This window comes from Panthera onca, chromosome C1 (genome assembly GCF_046562875.1).
Source record: "Panthera onca isolate mPanOnc1 chromosome C1, mPanOnc1 haplotype 2, whole genome shotgun sequence".
Classification (NCBI taxonomy): Eukaryota; Metazoa; Chordata; class Mammalia; order Carnivora; family Felidae; genus Panthera; species Panthera onca.
The window spans coordinates 6838903-6857991 of NC_138346.1; the positions used below are offsets into that span (position 1 = coordinate 6838903).

The 19089-nt window shown below is 39.6% G+C and overlaps 1 protein-coding gene across 7 annotated transcripts in view; it reads left to right on the plus strand.

Moving 5' to 3' along the window:
* The window catches only part of USP40 (ubiquitin specific peptidase 40), an 88716-nt gene that overhangs the window by 20568 nt on the left and 49059 nt on the right, over window positions 1-19089 (plus strand). For all 7 annotated transcript variants that reach the window (XR_014138036.1, XR_014138037.1, XM_081796328.1 and 4 more), the window contains 3 exons: window positions 914-997; window positions 2446-2553; window positions 18203-18503. Coding sequence is in view for 5 of the 7 variants with exons in the window: in XM_081796328.1 (XP_081652454.1) it covers window positions 914-997; window positions 2446-2553; window positions 18203-18503 (493 nt within the window). In the remaining 2 variants the exon portion in view is untranslated. The remainder of the gene's footprint in view (window positions 1-913; window positions 998-2445; window positions 2554-18202; window positions 18504-19089) is intronic.

Consider the following 19089-nt stretch of genomic DNA (forward strand, 5'->3'; position numbering starts at 1 on the left):
GAACTGGACTGAATTGTAGGACACCCAGATGGTGTCAGAGAACTGCAAAACTGGTTGTTTGGAAAACAGTCATTCAACTCCGTACTTTTGGAGGTCTTGAGGCTTTGCCTCCCAAACCATGTCCTGTATGAGCATCAAAGTGGAAGCTGCATCGGCCAGGTTGGACGGCTGGAGGCCTCAGCTCTGGATTTCCTCCCTGGATTCCCGTTTCACTTTTTCCCTCAGGATTTCCCTGATACTCTCTTGCTAATTCAGTGTGTGTTTTAAAAAGATGCCTTTGCTTTTTATTGTTGAGTTTACTTTATCCAGCATTTTTAGTAATTGGTAAAGATGATTATACTTAATGTACCATATTGTTTTACTCTTTCTGTATTTTGGTCTTGTGTTAATTGTTTAGGTCTATTTGTATTTATGGTTTTAAGTCAAATCAAAATGCTTTTGCAAGATGGCATGTACCAAAAATTCAATCAAAAAAAATACCTTATTTTGATATGTTCCCAAATAACTTCATAGAATGGGGTGAAAACTTAAGACGACTGGGAAATAGAAGGGAGCCTGAAGCTGAGCTTGCTAGTGATTCACACACAACCTGTCAAGATTTGTAGGGTGCAGCTGGGGTGGTGCTTACTGGGAGAATGTCAGAACCTGCCGAGCGTGTGTTGTGCTGGAGGCTTATCTCATAATTCCATTTGCAGATAATGATCTGCAGAGATTAAGTAGCTTATTCAGGATTATTCAACCAAAACTGGAATTCAGAGCCAGGTCTGCCTGATTCCAAAGTATATATAAGTTATTACGATGCTGTTACTATCCCTTCTCCCTCTTGAAACTTCCGTGGCACAAACATTTCTCTTTTGTTAGTTACCTTTTAAGGGAGTAATGATAGAAACCTTTTTATTGTTTTCCTTTCTAGGAGGAAAAAAGTAAACCAGATCTCCAGAATAAAGAGGAGATTGACGATGATCCATTGATAATTCTAAAAGCAATCTTACTACAGGTAGAGTTTATATTTTCGTGTGTGTGTATTACAGACATGCACATAGATACATGAAATTTCATTGATAGAACTGATTCTGGTACTGTTGGCAGTCTTTTTCCTTTGGGACATTCTCTGTGTCTATTTTTATAATTTTTTTATTGGAGACTTTCTGGTTATAAAAAAATTCATATTTGTGGTAGAAAATTTGAGAGAAAAAATACTAGGAAATATATCAAGATAATAAAAATATAAATCAAATATCCAGTTATTGTTAATACTTTGACGTATATTTTTTACATTCTGCTTTTTCTCTGTGTTTATGCATATATATATATATATATTGGGATTGGGTTATAGGGTTTTTTGGTACTACTGTCCTTTTGAATGGAATTGGGATTCACTTTACATATTGTTTTGGAATTTGCTATTTTCCCACGTTATCCTTCCTAATGCCTGTAATACCTGAAGTTACGTCCTCTTTTTCATTCCTAATACTGATACGCTGATAATACCTCAAGTCTGTGACTCTTAACGTTTGCTTAGTGCTGTGTTGTAAAGGTGGTAGGTCTCCTTTTACGTATTTATTCATTCCTGTGAACAATTTTTCTTAATTCTTTACCACGGACCTAGTCTGAGTCCTTTAACTGCATTGGTCTGTGGCCACTGTATTAGTTTGCTAGAGCTGCCGTAACAGAATACCACAGATTGGGTGGCTTAAACAACAGAAATTTATTTTCTCACAGCTCTGGAGGCTGGAAGTCCAAGATCAAGGTGCCGGCAGGTTTGTTTCCTCCCGAGGCCTCTCTTCTTGGCTTGCAGATGGCTGCCTTCTCGCTGTGTCTTCACATGGCCTTTCCTCTGTGCATGTGCATCCCCAGTGTCTCTGTGTGTCCATTATTTCTTCTTCTTATAAGGACACCAGTCAGATTGGACTAGGACGCACTCTAATGACCTCATTTTTAACTTAATCACTTCCTTAAAGGTCCTGTCCAAATATAGTCATAGTTGAGATCTTGAAGGTTCAGGAGTCAATGTATGAATGTGGGGGTGGGGAGGGGGTACATTTCAGCCCCAAACAGTCACTTCCTCTTCCCTTTTAGAACTGCTTTATATCTGGAAACATTCGGAAAAGATATTGATAATCCTTTTTTGCGCTTAAATATCTCTTGTAAACATCCCATAAAATATCAGGAATTTACCAAACCTCAGAATACTCTTTGGATATTGGCTCCTTAAATGTTTGAACTTTGGCACAGGAAAGCGCAATTCAGGTTTTCTAAACTGAGGCTTAATCTACTTGTAAAAAACTTTTTTTATTTTAAAGTAGTTACGGTTAATCCACTTCCATGTTCAGCTGTCATAGGCACATTTAATTAGATATAATCCTATTGGCCCCTTTGAACTTGTAAATGTTACATTTACATCTCATCAAATTTTCCTAAATGATCTTGTGTTTCTTTCACAAGGAGGAGAGTAATCTGATTCCTGTTGATCAGCTGGGCCAGAAACTCTTGAAAAAGATAGGAATATCTTGGAACAAGAAGTACAGAAAACAGTATGGACCACTGCGAAAGGTAATACATGACATCTGTATAGGAGGTCCCATCCCGGGAAATTTTATTATGATTGCTTTGCAAAGGAAATTTGAATTAGGTGAAAATAAAATCACTTTTTTTATTTAATGGTTAAAATTCAGTTAAGTTACTTATTAAGTTATCAAATCAAATAATTTATAGAATCAAGAAGTAAGCAGAAAAAGAAGGGCTTGTAATACAACAGCATCATCACAAGTGCCCTCCTTAATGCCCGTCACCCATTTAGCCCATCCCCCACACAACACCCCCTCCAGCAACCCTCAGTTTGTTCTCTGTAGGTAAGATTCACATGGTTTGCCTCTTTCTCTGTTTTCATCTTATTTTATTTTTCCTTCCCTTTCCCTGTGTTCATCTGTTTTGTTTTCTTAAATTCCGCGTATGAGTGAAATCATATAATATTTGTCTTTCTCTGACTTATTTCACTTAGCCTAATATACTTCAGTTCCATCCACGTCGTGGCAAATGACAAAATCTCATTCTTTTTGATGGCTCAGTAGTATTCCTCTGTGTGTGTGTGTGTGTGTGTGTGTGTGTGTGTGTGTGTGTGTGTTTACACCACATCTTTTTTATCCATTGATCAGTCAGTGGACATTTGGGTTCTTTCTGCAGTTTGGCTTTTGTTGATGGTAGTGCTATAAACATTGGGGTGCACGTGCCCCTTTGATTCAGTATTTTTCTTATCCTTTGGGTAGATACCTAGTAATGCAATTGCTGGGTCATAGGTTAGTTCTATTTGTGTTTTTTTGAGGAACCTCCATACCGTTTTCCAGAGTGGCTGCACCAGTTTGCATTCCCACTGACAGTGTAGGAGGGTTCCCCTTTCTCTGCATCCTTGCCGATGTCTGTTGTCTCCTGAGTTGTTAATTTTAGTCATTCTGACAGGTGTGAGGTGGTATCTCATTGTGATTTTGATTTGTGTTTCCCTGATGATGAGTGTTGTTGAGCATTTTTCATGTGTCTGTTAGCCATTTGTAGGTCTTCTTTGGAGAAATGTCTATTCATGTCTTCTGCCCATTTCTTAACTGAATTATTTGTTTTGGGGGTGTTGAGTTTGGTAATTTCTTTATAGGTTTTGGATACTAACCCTTTATCAGATTTGCAAATATCTTCTCCCATTCTGTGGATTGCCTTTTAGTTTTGTTGATTATTTCCTTTGCTGTGCAGAGGCTTTTTATCTTGATGAAGTCCCAAGAGCTCATTTTTGCATTTGTTTCCCTTGCCCCCGGAGATGTGTCTAGTTAAAAGTTGCTATAGCCAGGGTCAAAGAGGTTGCTGCCTGTGTTCTCCTCTAGGATTTTGATGGTTTCCTCCTCTCACATTTAGGTCTTTCATCCATTTTGAGTTTATTTTTTGTGTACTGTGTAAGAAGTGGTCCAGTTTCATTCTTCTGCATGTCGCTGTCCAGTTTTCCCAACGCTGTTTGTCGAAGAGACTTTTTTCCATTAGATATTCTTTCCCACTTTATCAAAGATTAGCTGACAACATAGTTGTGGGTCCATTTCTGGGTTCCCTTTTCTGTTCCATTGGTCTATGTGTCTGTTTTTGTGCCAATACCATTGTGTCTTGATGATTACATCTTTGTAATACAGTTTGAAGTCCAGAATTGTGATGCCTCCAGCTTTCGTTTTCTTTTTCAACATTACTTTGGCTATTCGGGATCTTTTGTGGTACCATACAAATTTTAGGATTGTGTGTTCTAGCTCTGAGAAGAATGCTGGTTCTATTTTGATCGGGATTGGGTTGAAGGTGTAGATTGCTTTGGGTGCTATCAACATTTTACCAATATTTGTTCTTCCAGTCCATGAGCACGGGATGATGTTTTTCCATTTCTTTGTGTCTTCAATTTCTTTCATAAGTGTTGTAAACTTTTCAGAGTACATATCTTCTACCTCTTTGGTTAGGTTTATTCCTAGGTATCTTATGGTTTTTGGTGCAGTTGTAAATGGGATTGATTCCTTGATTTCTCCTGCTGCTGCTTCATTATTGGTGTATAGAAATGCAACAGATTTCTGTACATTGATTTTATATCCTTGCAACCTTGCTGAATTAGTTCTAGCAGTGAAGTTCTTGGTGAAGTCTTTCAGGTTTTCCACATAGAGTATCCTGTCATCTGTGAAGAGTGAAAGTTTGACTTCTTCCTTGACAATTTGGATGCCTTTTATTTCTTTTTGTTGTCTGATTGCTGAGGCTAGGACTTCCAGTGCTATGTTGAACAACAATGGTGAGAGTGGACGTCCTGTTGTGTTCCTGAACTTAGGGGAAAAGCTCTCAGTTTTTCCCCATTGAGGATGATACGGGTCTGTTGTATATGGCCTTTTATGACGTTGAGGTATGTTCCTTCTGTCCCAGTTTTCTTGAGGGTTTTTATCAAGAATGGATGCTATATTTTGTCAGATGATTTTTCTGCATTTATCGAGAGGATCATGTGGTTCTTATCCTCTCTTTTATTAAGGTGTGTATCACGTTAATTGATTTGCAGACACTGAACCACCCCTGCAGCCCGGGAATAAATCTCACTTGATTGTGGTGGATAATCCTTTTAATGTACTGTTGGATTTGTTAGGATCTTGTTGAGAATTTTTGCATCCATGTTCATCAGGGAATTGGTCTGTAATTCTCCTTTTTAGTGGGGTCTTTGTCTGGTTTTGGAATGAAGGTAATGCTAGCCTTATAGAAGGAGTTTGAAGTTTTCCTTCCATTTCTATTTTTTGGAACAGTTTCAGAATAGTAAGTATTAATTCTTCTTTAAATATTGGGTAGAATTTCCCTGGGAAGCCATCTGGCCCTGGACTCTTGTTTTTTGGGAGATCTTGTATTTCTGATTCAGTTTCTTTGCTGGTTATGAGTCTATTCAAATTTTCTATTTCTTCCTGTTTCAGTTTTGGTCATTTATATGTTTCTAGGAATTTATCCATTTCTTCTAGATTGTCAAATTTGTTGGCATGTAATTGCTTATAATATTCTTTTATAATTGTGTTTCCGTGGTGTTGGTTGTGTTCTCTTTCATTTGTGATTTTATTTGTTTGGGTCCTCTTTTATTTTTGATAAATTTGGCTAGGGGGGTTATCAGTTTTTTTAATCCTTTCAAAGTACCAGCTCCTAGTTTCATTGATCAGTTTGTTCTGCTGGTTTTTTGGTTTCTGTATCATTTGTCTCTGCTCTCATCTTTACTTGCTGTTCTTTTTCCAGTTCTTTTAGGTGTAAGGTTAGGTTGTGTATTTGAGACTTTTGCTTCTTGAGGAAGGGCCTGTATTACAATATATAATACTTCTTATGACCACCTTTGCTGCATCCCAAAGGTTTTGGACTGTCGTGTTTTCATTTTCATTTGCTTCCATTTATTTTTTTAATTTCTTCTTTAATTTCCTGGTTAATCCATTCATTCTTTAGTAAGATGTTCCTTAACCTGCATGTATTTGAGGGCTTCCCCAATTTTTTCTTATGGTTGACCTCAAGTTTCATAGTGTTGTGGTCTAAAAATATGCATGGTAAGGATCTCAGTCTTTCTGTACTGGTTCAGGCATGATTTGTGACCCATCATGTGATCTCTTCTGGAGAATGTTCCATGTGCACTCGAAAAGAGTGTGTATTCTGTTGCTTTAGGATGAAATGCTCTGATTATATCTGTTAAGTCCATCTGGTCCAGTGTATCATTCAAAGCCTGTTTCCCTGTTGATCTTCTGCTTAGATGATCTGCCCATTACTGCAAGCGGGGTGTTAAAGTCTCCTACTTTTATTGTGTTGTTATCAACAAGCTTCTTTAAGTTTGTTATTAATTGATTTGTACATTTGCTTGCTTTTAAGATAGGGGCATAAATAGTAGTTAGATCTTCTTGTTGGATAGCCTCCTTTATTATGATCTAATGCCTTTCTTCATCACTTATGATAGTCTTTGATTTGAAATCTAGTTTGCCTAAGTATGGCTACTGCAGCTTCCTTTTGATGTCCGTTAGCATGAGAAATGGTTCTCCACCCCTCACTTTCAATCTGGAGGTGTCTGTGGGTGTAAAATGAGTCTTTTGTGAGTCAGCATATCGATGGGTCTTGTTTTTGTGACCATTCTGATACCCTGTGTCTTTTGATTGGAACATTTTAGTCCATTTACGTTCAGAATAATTATCAATAGATATGAATTTAGTGCCATTGTATTACCTGTAAGGTTTCTGATTCTGTGGATGGTCTCTGTTCTTTTCTAGTCTTGGTTGCTTTTGGTCTCTCTTTCCCTGCCTAAGGGTCCCCTTTAATAATTCTTGCAGAGCTGGTTTCGTGTTCACAAACTCCTTTAGTTTTTGCTTGTCTTGGAGGCTCTTTATCTCTCCTTCTATTCTGAATGACAGCCTTGCTGGATAAAGGATTCTTGGCTGCGTATTTTTCCCATTTAGCACATTGAATATTTCCTGCCACTCCCTTCTGGCCTGTCAGGTTTCTGTGGACAGGTCTGCTAACCTTATGTGTCTGCTCTTGTAGGTTAAGGACGTTGTGTTCCTGACTGCTTTCAGAATTCTCTCTTTATCTTTGTGTTTTGCAGGTGTTACTGTGGTATGTCTTGATGTTGACCTGTTTTTTGCTGATTTTTTTTTTTTTTAACGTTTATTCATCTTTGAGAGACAGAGAGAGAGACAGAGCAGGGAAGGGGTAGAGAGAGGGAGACACAGAATCCAAAGCAGACTCCAGGCTCTGAGCTGTCAGCACAGAGCCCAACGCGGAGCTTGAACTCAAAAACTGCGAGATCATGACCTGAGCCCAAGTCGGACGCTCAACCGACTGAGCCACCCAGGTGCTCTGAGTTTTTTTTGCTGATTTTTGAGGGGAGCTCTCTGTGCCTCTTGGACTTGAATGCCTCTTTCCTTCCTCAGATTAGGGAAGTTCTCAGCTATAATTTGTTCAAATAAACCTTCTGTCCCTTTTTCCTGCTCTTCTTCTGGAACCCCTGTGATACGGATATTATTGCACTTTATGGATTGCTGAATTCCCCAAGTCTGTATTTGTGATGTAGCGGTTTTATTTCCCTCTTCTTTTCAGCTTCATTATTTCCGTAGTTTTATCTTCTGTGTCACCTATTCGTTCCCCTGCTGCTTTGATCTTCCTTGTGAATACATCCAGTCAGTTTTGCATCTCAGTTAGCATTTTTTATTTCAGCCTGATTTTTAGGTCTCTTATCTCTGCAGCAAGGGTTTCTCTGGTGTCTTCTATGCTTTTTCAAGCCCAGCTAGTATTATTATGACCGTTGTTCTAAATTCTTGTTCAGATATATTGCTTACATCTTTTGTGAGCAAATTCCTGGCTGTGGTTTCTTCTTGATACTTCTTTTGGGGAGAATTCCTCCACCTTGCCATTTTGTCTAGGTTTCTGTTTTTTGCATGTTACGAAAGCTTACATGTCCTGCTCCTGAGAGTAATGCTGTGTTAAGAAAAGGGGTCACATCCGGGCTGCCCAGGCCTAGCGCTTCAGGAAGCGCTCCGGTGTATGCTGTGTGCACTCTGCTTTGTGATTTGGCTGCTCTTTCCCCCAGGTCAGTCCTATGCAGAGTTCATCCTTGCTTGCAGTGGGGAGCATTTGGACCTTTAACTAGGTGTGCTTTGATTTGTTTGTTAAAATAAGACTGATTTTTTTTAAAAAGCCTGATTCAAAAAAGGAAAAGGAACAAAAAAAACAAACAAAAAACTGTAAGCCTAGTTCCAAAAAAAAGAAGGAAAGGGGAAAAAAATAAAAAGCCTGATCCAGACAACAAGAAAAGGAAATGAAAAAACAAATGAACAAATAACTATAAGCCTGATTCAAAAAAAAAAAAAAAACCTGGTCCTATTTCCCCCAGAACTGAAGGTGATGCTTCAGAGCACTTTACGTTCCATAGACTTGGTGCATGTGGAGCTGGAGGGCGTGCTGGTCCTCTGGGGGAGAGTCTTGCCGTGCTGGCTCACGGTCGGACCTGCCCTAGTAAAGCTGCACCTGCAGGGGCACCTAGGTGGCTCAGTCAGTTGAGTCTCCGACTTTGGCTCAGGTCATGATCTCATGGTTTCAGAGTTCAAGACCCACATCAGGCTCACTGCCGTCCGTGCAGAGCCCGCTTCAGATTTTCTGTCCCCCTCTCTCTGCCCCTCCCCCACTTGCACTGGTTCTCTCTCTCTCTCAAAAATAAAGCATTAAAAAAAAAAAAAAAAAAAAAAAGATGCACCTGTAGGGGACAGGGTGTGTGGTTCGGTGTAAGCAGTTCCACCTTCCGCTGGTGGGGGCGCTGTGCCGGCCTTGCTGGCGGGCGGAGAAAGATGGTGTCACCTTGCTCTCTTCCCCAGAGAGGAGAGGGGAACTCACGTCTGCCGCTGTTCAGGGAGTCCTCACGGACCAGCGAACAATCTCCCCTTCTGTGTCCCAGGTTTCTGTCGGATCCCTGCTCTCAACCCTTCTGTGCCCAGGCCGTCAACACACAGCCTTCGGTTTATCTCTTGCGGTTATCTTTGGCACGCAGCTAGGATGCGGAACTCCAGCTTTTAAAGGACCCTGCGCACGCTGGATCCACTGCCCTCCAGGGGGCCTCGCATTCTTGCAGCGCTGCGCCTGGTGCCGGCCTGTCCCAGAAAAGCAGTCGCACGACCGAGCAGGCGCCTGGAGTTTATGGTGAAGCACAGCAAAAAGCTGCGGCCAGGTTGTCCACCCTCTGTCTGCACCTTTGTCCCCTGGTGCTGAACGGCTGCTCAAAGGCGCCAGCCAGGTCTTTTGTCCTTGAAGAGGCAATATATTCTCTTCCTGATGCACTCCGGGGAATGGAACGTTCTCTCCCAGTATAACCTGGGGCATCCCCACACTCCACCGTCCTCTCCCAGGCCTTTGCCCTCCTCCTCCCCAGGAGCACAGCTGCCCACCGAGATCAACTCCTGTGAATGCTGTCGACTTTGATAACCTCCAACTTTGAGTTCCACTCCGCAGAAACTGCTGATATAGTCCATTCCTCCTGATTCCCCAGTCACTGGGTTTGGAGGAGTGCTTTTCTTGCACGAACCCCATGACGTCTCTCTAACCCCTCTCCCTTTCCTCTCCGCAAGAAGGGCTTCCTCCCTTCCGTGCACCACAGCTCTTCTGTCCCCTAATTCATGTCACTGCACCTGCACCTGCCACATTTTCTCCCTCGAGATGCGCAGAATGTTCTCTTAATCCTCCGATTGATTTTCTAGGTGTGAATTCAGAATCATTTGATGTTGATCTAGCTGTTTTCGAGGAACAAGGCAAGGCCAGGTTGCCCCTACTACTCCACCATCTTAACCCCCCCCCCCCCCCCCCGCAGGTTTTCCTTTAAAACAATTGGGTAAGGGCCCCTGGGTGGCTCAATTAAGCTTCCAACCTCTGCTTAGGTCATGATCTCATGGTTCGTGGGTTTGAGCCCCACGTCGGGCTCTGTGCTGACAGCTCAGAGGCTGGAGGCTGCTTCAGATTCTGTGTTTCCTTCTCTCTGACCCCCCCCCCCCACTTGTGCTCTGTCTCTCTCCCTCTCTCAAAAATAAATACTAAAAATTTTTAAGAAAACAAAAAATAATTGGGTCAGTGTCTCGGTATTTTACTCTTGAGTATGATATTAGTTGTGCAGATTTTTAAAAAATATAAATACCCTGGGGCACCTGGGTGGCTCAGTCGGTTGGGCGTCTGCCTTCAGCTCAGGTCATGATCTCATAGTTCGTGAGTTCAAGCCCCACATTGGGTTCTGCTTTGCGCACAGAGCGCCCTTTAGATCTTCTCTCCCCCTCTCCCTCTCCTCTTTCCTCCCTCCCTCCCTTTTCCTCTCTCTCTCTGTCGAAAATAAACAATACTTAAAAGAAAAATATAAATACCTTTTGTAATTTTGAGGGAGTTAGCTTTTAATTCATAGTTGACTGATCATTTCATCTTGAGTAGAGGTTGGATTTTATCAAATGTTGACTCAGTTTTGTGGGGTTTTTTTGTCTTGTACACCTCTTTTTCTGTTAATGTGATGAATTCCATTGATTGACCTTTTTAATGTTAAACAAATCTTATATTTCTGAGAATAATCCCACTTGGTCATGATACTCTCTATATCGCTGTCTTCATTTAGCTCATACTCGGGATTTTCGTGTCTGCATTTATGAGAGATACGAGTCTTGATTTTCTTTTTTTTGTAAAGTCTTTGTCAGATTTTAGTATCAAGGTTATATAGGACTCAGAAGTTGGAAAATACTCCTTTTTTTTATATTTTTGGAGGAATTCTCTCAGATTGATAATTTTTTTCTTAAATGTTTGATGAAGCTATTGAGACCTGAAATTGTATTTTATTTAATTCCAGTGTAAGTAACATACGGTGTTAATATTAGTTTCAGCTGTGCAATATAGTGATTCAACAGTTCCCTGTATTCTCAGTGTTCATCATAAGTATACTCTTAATCCCCTTCACCTGTTTCACCCATCCCCCCAGCCACCTCCCCTCTGGTAACCACCAGTTTGTTCACTCTCATTAAGAGTCTGTTTCTTGGTTTGTCTCTTTTTTTCCTTTGCTCATTTCTTCTGTTTTTTGTTTTGTTTTGTTTCTTCAATTCCACATGAGTGAAATCGTATGGTTTTTGTCTTTGACTGACTTCACCTAGCATAATAGCCTCTAGCTCCATCCATGTTGTTGCAAAGGCAAGATTTCATTTGAATAATATTCCGTTGTATAGAAGTACCACATCTTTATCCATTCGTCTATTAATGGAGACACTTGGCTGCTACCATAGTTTGGTTCTTGTAAATAACGCTGCAGTCAATACAGGGGTGCCTATATCCCTTTGAATTAGTGTTTTCTTATTCTTTGGGTAAATACCCAGTAGTGTGATTACTGGATCGTAGGGTAGTTCTGTTTTTAACTTTGTGAAGAACCTCCATGCTGTCTTCCACAGTGGCTGTGCCAGTTTGAGCTCCCACCAACAGTTTACGAGGATTCCTTTTTCTCCACATCCTCGCCAACACTTGAGATTTTGATTTTAGCCATTCTGACAGGTATGAGGTGATATCTCATTGTGGTTTTGATTTGCATTTCCCTGATGATGAGTGATGTTAAGCATCTCTTCATGCATCTATTGGCCATTTGTATGTTTTTGGAGAAATGTCTGTTCGTGTCTTCTGTCCATTTTTAATTGGATTATTTGGTGGGGTTTTTTGGTGTTTGCATTATATAGTTTTTTAATATATTTTGGATATTAACCCTTTATCAGAGATATGTCAGTTGCAAATATCTTCTCCCATTCGGTGGGTTGTCTTTTAGTTTTGTTGGTTTTCTTTGCTGTGCAGAAGCCTTTTATTTTGATGTAGTCCCAAAAGTTGATTTTTGCTTTTGTTTCCCTTGCCTCAGGAGACATACCTAGAAGGATGTTGCTACAACCAGTGTCAGAGAAATTACTGCCTGTGCTCTCTTCTACGATTTTTATGATTTCAGGTCTTACATTTAGGTCCTTAATCCATTTTATTTTTGTGTATGGTGTAAGAAAGTGGTCCAGGTTCATTCATCTGCATGTGGCTGTTCAGTTTTCCCAGTACCATTTGTTAAAGAGACTGTCTTTTTCCCATTGCATATTCTTGCCTCCTTTGTCAAAGGTTAATTGGCCATATAATTGTGGTTTTACATCTGGGCTTTCTGTTCTCTTGAGACCTGAAATTTTTTTGGAGTAAGGTTTTTAAATTATAGTTTAAATTTGTTTTATTGTAGAGTTCTTTAGATTTTCTCTTCTTGCATTATTTTGGAAAATTTTGTTGTTTAAGGAGTTTGTTCCTTTATCTGTGATGTCAAATTTATTAGCATAAAATTATTCACAATATTTTGTGTTTTCTGTAGTGTCTATAGAACCTGAAGTTGTTTCCTTTTTTTCATTCCTAATATTAGTAATTTGTATTTTCTCACTTTTTTCCATCAGTCTTGCTTGGGGTTTACCAGGTTTATTAAACTTTTTCAAAACCTTTTGCCTCTTTTGATTTTCTCTATGGATCATCTCTTTTCTATTTCATTGATTTCTGCTCTTGTTTTTATTTTATTTTTTTATTTTTTTTTAATTTTTTTTTTTTTTTTTCAACGTTTATTTATTTTTGGGACAGAGAGAGACAGAGCATGAACGGGGGAGGGACAGAGAGAGGGAGACACAGAATCGGAAACAGGCTCCAGGCTCCGAGCCATCAGCCCAGAGCCTGACGCGGGGCTCGAACTCACGGACCGCGAGATCGTGACCTGGCTGAAGTCGGACGCTTAACCGACTGCGCCACCCAGGCGCCCCTCTGCTCTTGTTTTTAATTATTTCCTTCCTTTTTCCTCTGGGATCTAATTTGATCAACTTTTTTCTAGTTTCCTGGGTTGGTATCTGAGTTGCTTTTAACCTTCCTTTTTTAAAATGTTTGTTTACTTATTTATTTTGAGAGAGTGAGCGAGCATGAGCAGGGGAGGGGCAGAGAGAGAGAGAGAGAGAGAGAGAGAGAGAGAGAATCCCAAGCAGGATCTGCACTGCCAGCATAGAGCATGGAGCACAACTTGGGGCTCAAACCCATGAACCCATGAGAACATGACCCGAGCCGAAATCAAGAGTTGGACCCTCAACCGACTGAGCCACCCAGCCGCCCTTAAACCTTCCTTTTAATAGATGCTTTTAAAGCTGTCAATTTCCTTCTCAGCACTAATTTAGCTGCAGCCAAATCTGACATGTTTTCATTATCATTCTGTTCAAAATATTTTGTAATCTCCCTTGTGGTGTGTGTGTGTGTGTGTGTGTAAATGTGTTGCTTAATTTCCAGATATTTGGGGATTTCTTTTTATCTTTTTGTTATATCCATAAATTGATTTCTAGTTAATTCCATTGTACTCTTGAGAACATGCTCTCCCTGATTTTAATTCTTTTGAATTTATTGAGATTTGTTCCACACCTCAGAATATGGTCTGTGTTGCTGAATATTCAGAATTTACCATAAAAGTTATTTTCTGCAGTTGCTGGATATATTTTGTAAATGTCAACTGTGTCACTTTGGTTGATAGTGTTCTGTTTTCTTCTCTGTCCCTACTAGTTTTTCTGTCTTTTGGTTGTGTCTTTTGGTTTAAATATCCAGCTACAATGGTGGATTTCTCCCTCCCCCTTTTACTTTGGACAACTTTACTTCATGTACCCTGAAGTGACACCATTAGGTGCATACACATTTTGGATTTTTACGGCCTGCTGACATACAGTGCCCTTCCTTTATCTCTGCTAATATTCCTTGCCTTGAAATTTACCTTGTCTAGTATTGATGTAACCTTGCAAGCTTTTTTATATAAGTGTGTCTCTTGCAGTGTGAACTTGGCTCTTTTTTATTTGGGATAATTGTGATTTTTAAGTAATCTCTCCTTTTATTTAAAGCATAATTTGTTAGCATAAAGTTGTTAGAAGTATTACCGTGTTACCTTCTTACTGTCCATAGGATCGGATGTTCCCTGGTTCATTTCTGATCTTGATAATTTGGGTGTTTCGCTTTCTCTTTCATCAGTCTTGCTAGAGGTTCATCACATCTGTTAAACTCTTTAAGAAAGTAACTTTGTATGTGTTGATTCTTCCATGCTGTTTGTTTTCTATCAGATAATAGTTTGATAAGTTTCTTTTAATTAGAATGTGTAGTCCATTTGGTTTTAATGCATTAATATGGTTGAGTTTGAATTTACCATCGAGGTATTTGGTTTTTATTTGCCACCTGTTTTTTGCTCCTTCTTACTTACCTTTTAGATTAATCAGGTGATTTTTAGTATTTCATCTTTATCTCCTCTGTTCGCTAATAGCTGTATTTCTGTAGTTTTTTTATTCTAGAGATCATATTATACGTAAGTTCGTATTACCAATTACAGATTCATGGCACACCACTTCATGAACAGTGTAACATGCTCACAGTGGTGTAATTGCATTTCTGCTGTTGTCTTATGTTTTACCATTACAGGTAAACTCCACTCTACGTTATTTATTTTTATTATTATTAAATTTTGCTTTAAACACTCAGGCAGCTTTTTTTTTTTTAATGTTTATTTTTTTGAAAAAGAGAGCACGAATGGGGGAGGGGCAGAGAGCGAGGGAGACACAGAATCCGAAGCAAGTTCCGGGCTCTGAGCTATCAGCACAGAGCCCGATGTGGGACTCAAACTCAAGCACTGTGAGATCGAGACCTGAGCTGAAGTCGGAGGCCTAAGTGACTGAGCCACCCAGGCTCCCCAAGCAACTTTTTAAAAAACTGAATGAAAAAATCGTGTTTTATGCTTATCTATTCTGGTGTTCACTGGTTCTTGCACATTCAGCCGTGCATCTGGTATCACTGCCCTGGAATGTAATAGAACTTCAAGTCTTTTGAGAATGTCCCTCTTCGAGTCTTGGTGAAAATATTCTTGGCTCGTTTGATTGAAATTGTTATTTTGTCTTCAGTTTTTTTAAGGGATATTTTTGCAGGATATAAAATTCTGGTTTTATAGGTTTTGTTTTTTGTTTTTTCCTTTCAGTACCTTAAAGATGACACTCCATTATGTTTTGGCTTCCATTATTTTGGTTCCGTGACTTGAACGTAATGTGTCCTTTTCTCTGCCAGCTTTTAAGATTTTTTTTCTCTTTCTTTGATTTTTAGCAGTTTATTTCTTTTTTGTTATTTTTAAAATTTATTTTGAGAGAAACAAAGTGTGAGTTGGAGAGGGGCAGAGAGAGAGAGAGGGGAGAGAAAATCCCAAGCAGGCTTCACACTGTCAGGGCAGTGTTTTATGGCTAAGCTGAAACCAAGAGTTGGCCCTTACCTACTGAGCCCCCCAGGCCCCCCATGGTTTTAGCAGTTTAACAATAATGTGTCTCAGTATGGTATTCTTTGCGTTAATTGCTTTGTATTTGCTAAGTTTTTTGTATCTGTAACTTAAAGTCTTTCTTCAGTTTTGGCCACTGTCTTAATTTATCGTCTGCCCCATTATCTCTCTTCTCCTTCTAGGACTACAGTTACATATGTATTAGAACATTCTGGATTTCCTCACAGATGTTAGATAACTGGGTTTTTTTTTTTTTCTTTTTCTGAAAATTTTTACCTCTCCTTCAATTTGGATAATTTACATTGCTTCATCTTCAAGGTCATTGGTTCTCCTGCTATATCTAGTCTTCCATTAAGCCCAGCTAGTGAACTTTTTGTTTAGATACTGTGTTTTTCAGCTTTAGAATTTCCACTTAGCTGTAATGGAGAGTGTCCGTTTCTCCACTGAAACTCCCTATCTGAACCCACTCTGTTCATCCTTTCTTATAAATTAAATACATTTTTTTTTGTTTTGTTAAAATTTTTTTAATGTTTATTTATTTTTGAGACAGAGAGAGACACAGCATGAACGGGGGAGGGGCAGAGAGAGAGGGAGACACAGAATCGGAAGCAAGCTCCAGGCTCTGAGCCATCAGCCCAGAGCCCGATGCGGGGCTCGAACTCGCGGACCGCGAGATCGTGACCTGAGCTGAAGTCGGACGCTTAACCGACTGAGCCACCCAGGCGCCCCACATTTTTGAAAGTCTAATTGGCTTTATTAAGCTATATAAATTAAGTATTTGTAATAATTTCTCAGTATCATACTGTCTGGATCGTTTCTGGGTCTATTTCTATTAACTTTTTTTTTCTCTTGTGAATTGACCATGTCATCTCTTGATTATGAGAAACACTGTCCTGTTTGCATGTCATTTAGTCTTATATTGCCTATGGGTGCTGTTCTCTAAAGAGTTTCACAGTATGTCATACCAGGCTGTTAAATTACCTTTGAATCGTCTTGATCCTCTGGTAGCTTCATTTTACAGTTTGTAGGGTGGGCCTATTGCAGTGTTGCTGTTAGTCCTGAGACACGCCTGGTCCTCCCTCTTAAGACAGAGGTTGCCAGAATATGGCCACTGCCTGTTTTTGTACAGCCCTGAGCTAAGAACTCTCTTTGCATTTTTAAATGGTTATTTATTTTAAAAAGCTATATAGGTGCCCACATAATGTCCTCAAGTTTGCCTCTTAAGTTCACAAAGCCTAAGGTGTTTACTGTCCAACCTTTTACAAGTTTGCCAGCCCCCAGCCTAAGGTATGGCCCTTCTAGGATTACAGTGGAAAGCCTGAGATGTTTGTCATACTCCTCTAACTTGCCAGGACTTTAGTTCCACGTTCTTCTATCCAGCAGCAGGATGCTAAAGTCTGTGCTCAGATAGAATCTACCAGCTGTTGCTTCCTGTGGGGTTTTGTGCATCTTGGATTGTGCATATACTGTTCAGAAGTCAGCCAAGGATTCTAGGGGGATTTGGAGTAGATTTGAGGCTCCTTTATACAGCTCTTTCACTTTCTAGCCTCTCTGGCATGTTCAAATTCTGTTTCCTTGGCTCAGTAAGACTCCTGCCCTTTGCTTGAACCCCTCTACCGCTACAAACTGGGAAGCAGTAGGTTAATGTAAAACTCATCGAGTTTGCTTCCCTTTGAAGGATTATGTCCCCTGTTTTATGCCTGTTTTTGGTTACTCTCCGAACATTTGTTTTCATTATTTTGTCTAGAGTTTATCATTTCTTATCAGGAAAGTTAGTCCAATAAAAGTTCTCTGCTGTTACTGGGACCAGATTGTGCCAAGTTTGAGGCTTAAAAGAATTAATCCTCAATTATTAAACAAAGAAAAAAAATGGCTAACCAGAAAGTTCATTACTCCAAGTTTTCCAACTGTTATTTGATTGTACCTAAACAAATCAGCTACAAAACTCTTTTACTGTCTTTTATACACAGTGTTAACAATACTGTCTGGGTCATATGCTCATTCCCTTCTGTTGGTGATACCATCCTACTTTGATGAGAGAGTTGGCATTGCTGCACATTCATTCTTCCAAGTGGAAAATGAGAGAGTCACCTTTCCATATTGACTGATAAGCAGATGTTGTGCATACCTCCCAGGTGGTTTCCTGCATAAAGTAACTTCGTGCTGCAAGGCCACACAGCAATCAGGGAGTGAGAAGGGACAAGAGTAGGGCTGAAAGAGGGGATAGGCAACGAGGAAAGAGTGGTTTTTTCTTTCTAACCCTTTAGCGAGAACTTGATTAATAGTTTTTAGGATTAAGACTTAAGCCTTCTGTGCTTTGATTTCCTGAGCTAACCTGTCAGCTTCCTGGACAGACAACATTCAATTTAGTCCATGTTAAATGACAATTTCAGCTTATGATTATTACTTTATTCCTTTATTACTTTATTCCTTTATTACTCAGACAGAGTTTGTCTGAGTCACTAGTTTTGAAATTCTCTTCCGTAACGTTTCACTGTTGTGATTGCCTTTGTTTTATGCTCTGTTTATATTCTGTTTGAAACATCTCAAAAGTGTTTGTTCTGCCTAATCTATTTTAGTAAAGTACTTTTCAAAACTAGTGTTATTGAGGTATAATTAAAGTATTTTTTGGCTTGTGGCACGGCAGCTTTCTCCCTTGATGTGACTATTAGACTGTTTAAAGGAGAGCACTCTGATTGTTATTAAATGTCTCATCAGGACTCAAACGGATTTTTTTTTTTCCTTCTTAGCTGGGTAGGCCAAAAATAAAGGTGAAGTTCAAATATTTAGTCACAGAAAGGAAGATGTAGTTTTTTATTTAAAAAAAATTTTTTTTATTAACCTTAGTATTTGTTTTTTGTCTCTCTGTAGTTCTTACAGCTTCATTCTCAGATATTTCTGCTCAGTGCAGATGAAAGTACAGTTAGTCTCTTGAAGAATGGTTCTCTCCAGGCTGAGTCCGATTTCCAAAAGAAGGATCGACACCTTTTCCAGATGCATACTTCAGAATCCCCAGGATTAAATGACAGAAACTCCTGTCCCCACTGGTTTGATATAAATGATTCCAAAGTCCAACCAATCAAGGAAAAAGATATTGAACAGCAGTTTCAGGGTAAAGAAAGTGCCTACATGTTGTTTTATCGGAAATCCCAGTTGCAGAGACCCCCCGAAGGTATGGAAAGAAAAATGTTCTATTTGTTTAAGTTGATGACGTTAGGTGATAAATATGTAATGCTGTTTGAATTTTTACCCTTTTAAAAGAAAGTTTACCCTTGGGCACCTGGGTGGCTCATCGGTTAAGCATCCGACTCTTGGTTTCAGCTCAGGTCATAATCTCACGGTTTCGTGAGTACGAGTGCCACATGGGCTCTGCAGTGACAGCGAGGAGGGAGTCTCCCTCTCCCTCTCTCTCTGCCCCTCCCCCACTCATGCTGTCTCTGTCTCTCAAAATAAATCAATAAACTTAAAAAGTTTACTCTTGGAACATTTTTAAATATTTTCAAGATTAACAGGAGGAAACACATTATGCAAAAGATATCTAACGGTCATTTTATAATTATATATTTGTATTTATTTTTTCTCCTTTAATAATATGAGGCCATAGTTAGTGTTTCAAAATCGGGTGCTTGGATCACATAATGGGTTCTTGTTGTGTGGACTGACTTGCTTGTGATTGCCCTGTGCTTAGGCTTGGCTGTGTCGTTTGGCCATGTGTTTGTTGCCTTTGAGTTGTAAGGGGCCCTAGTCTTGTTTTCATA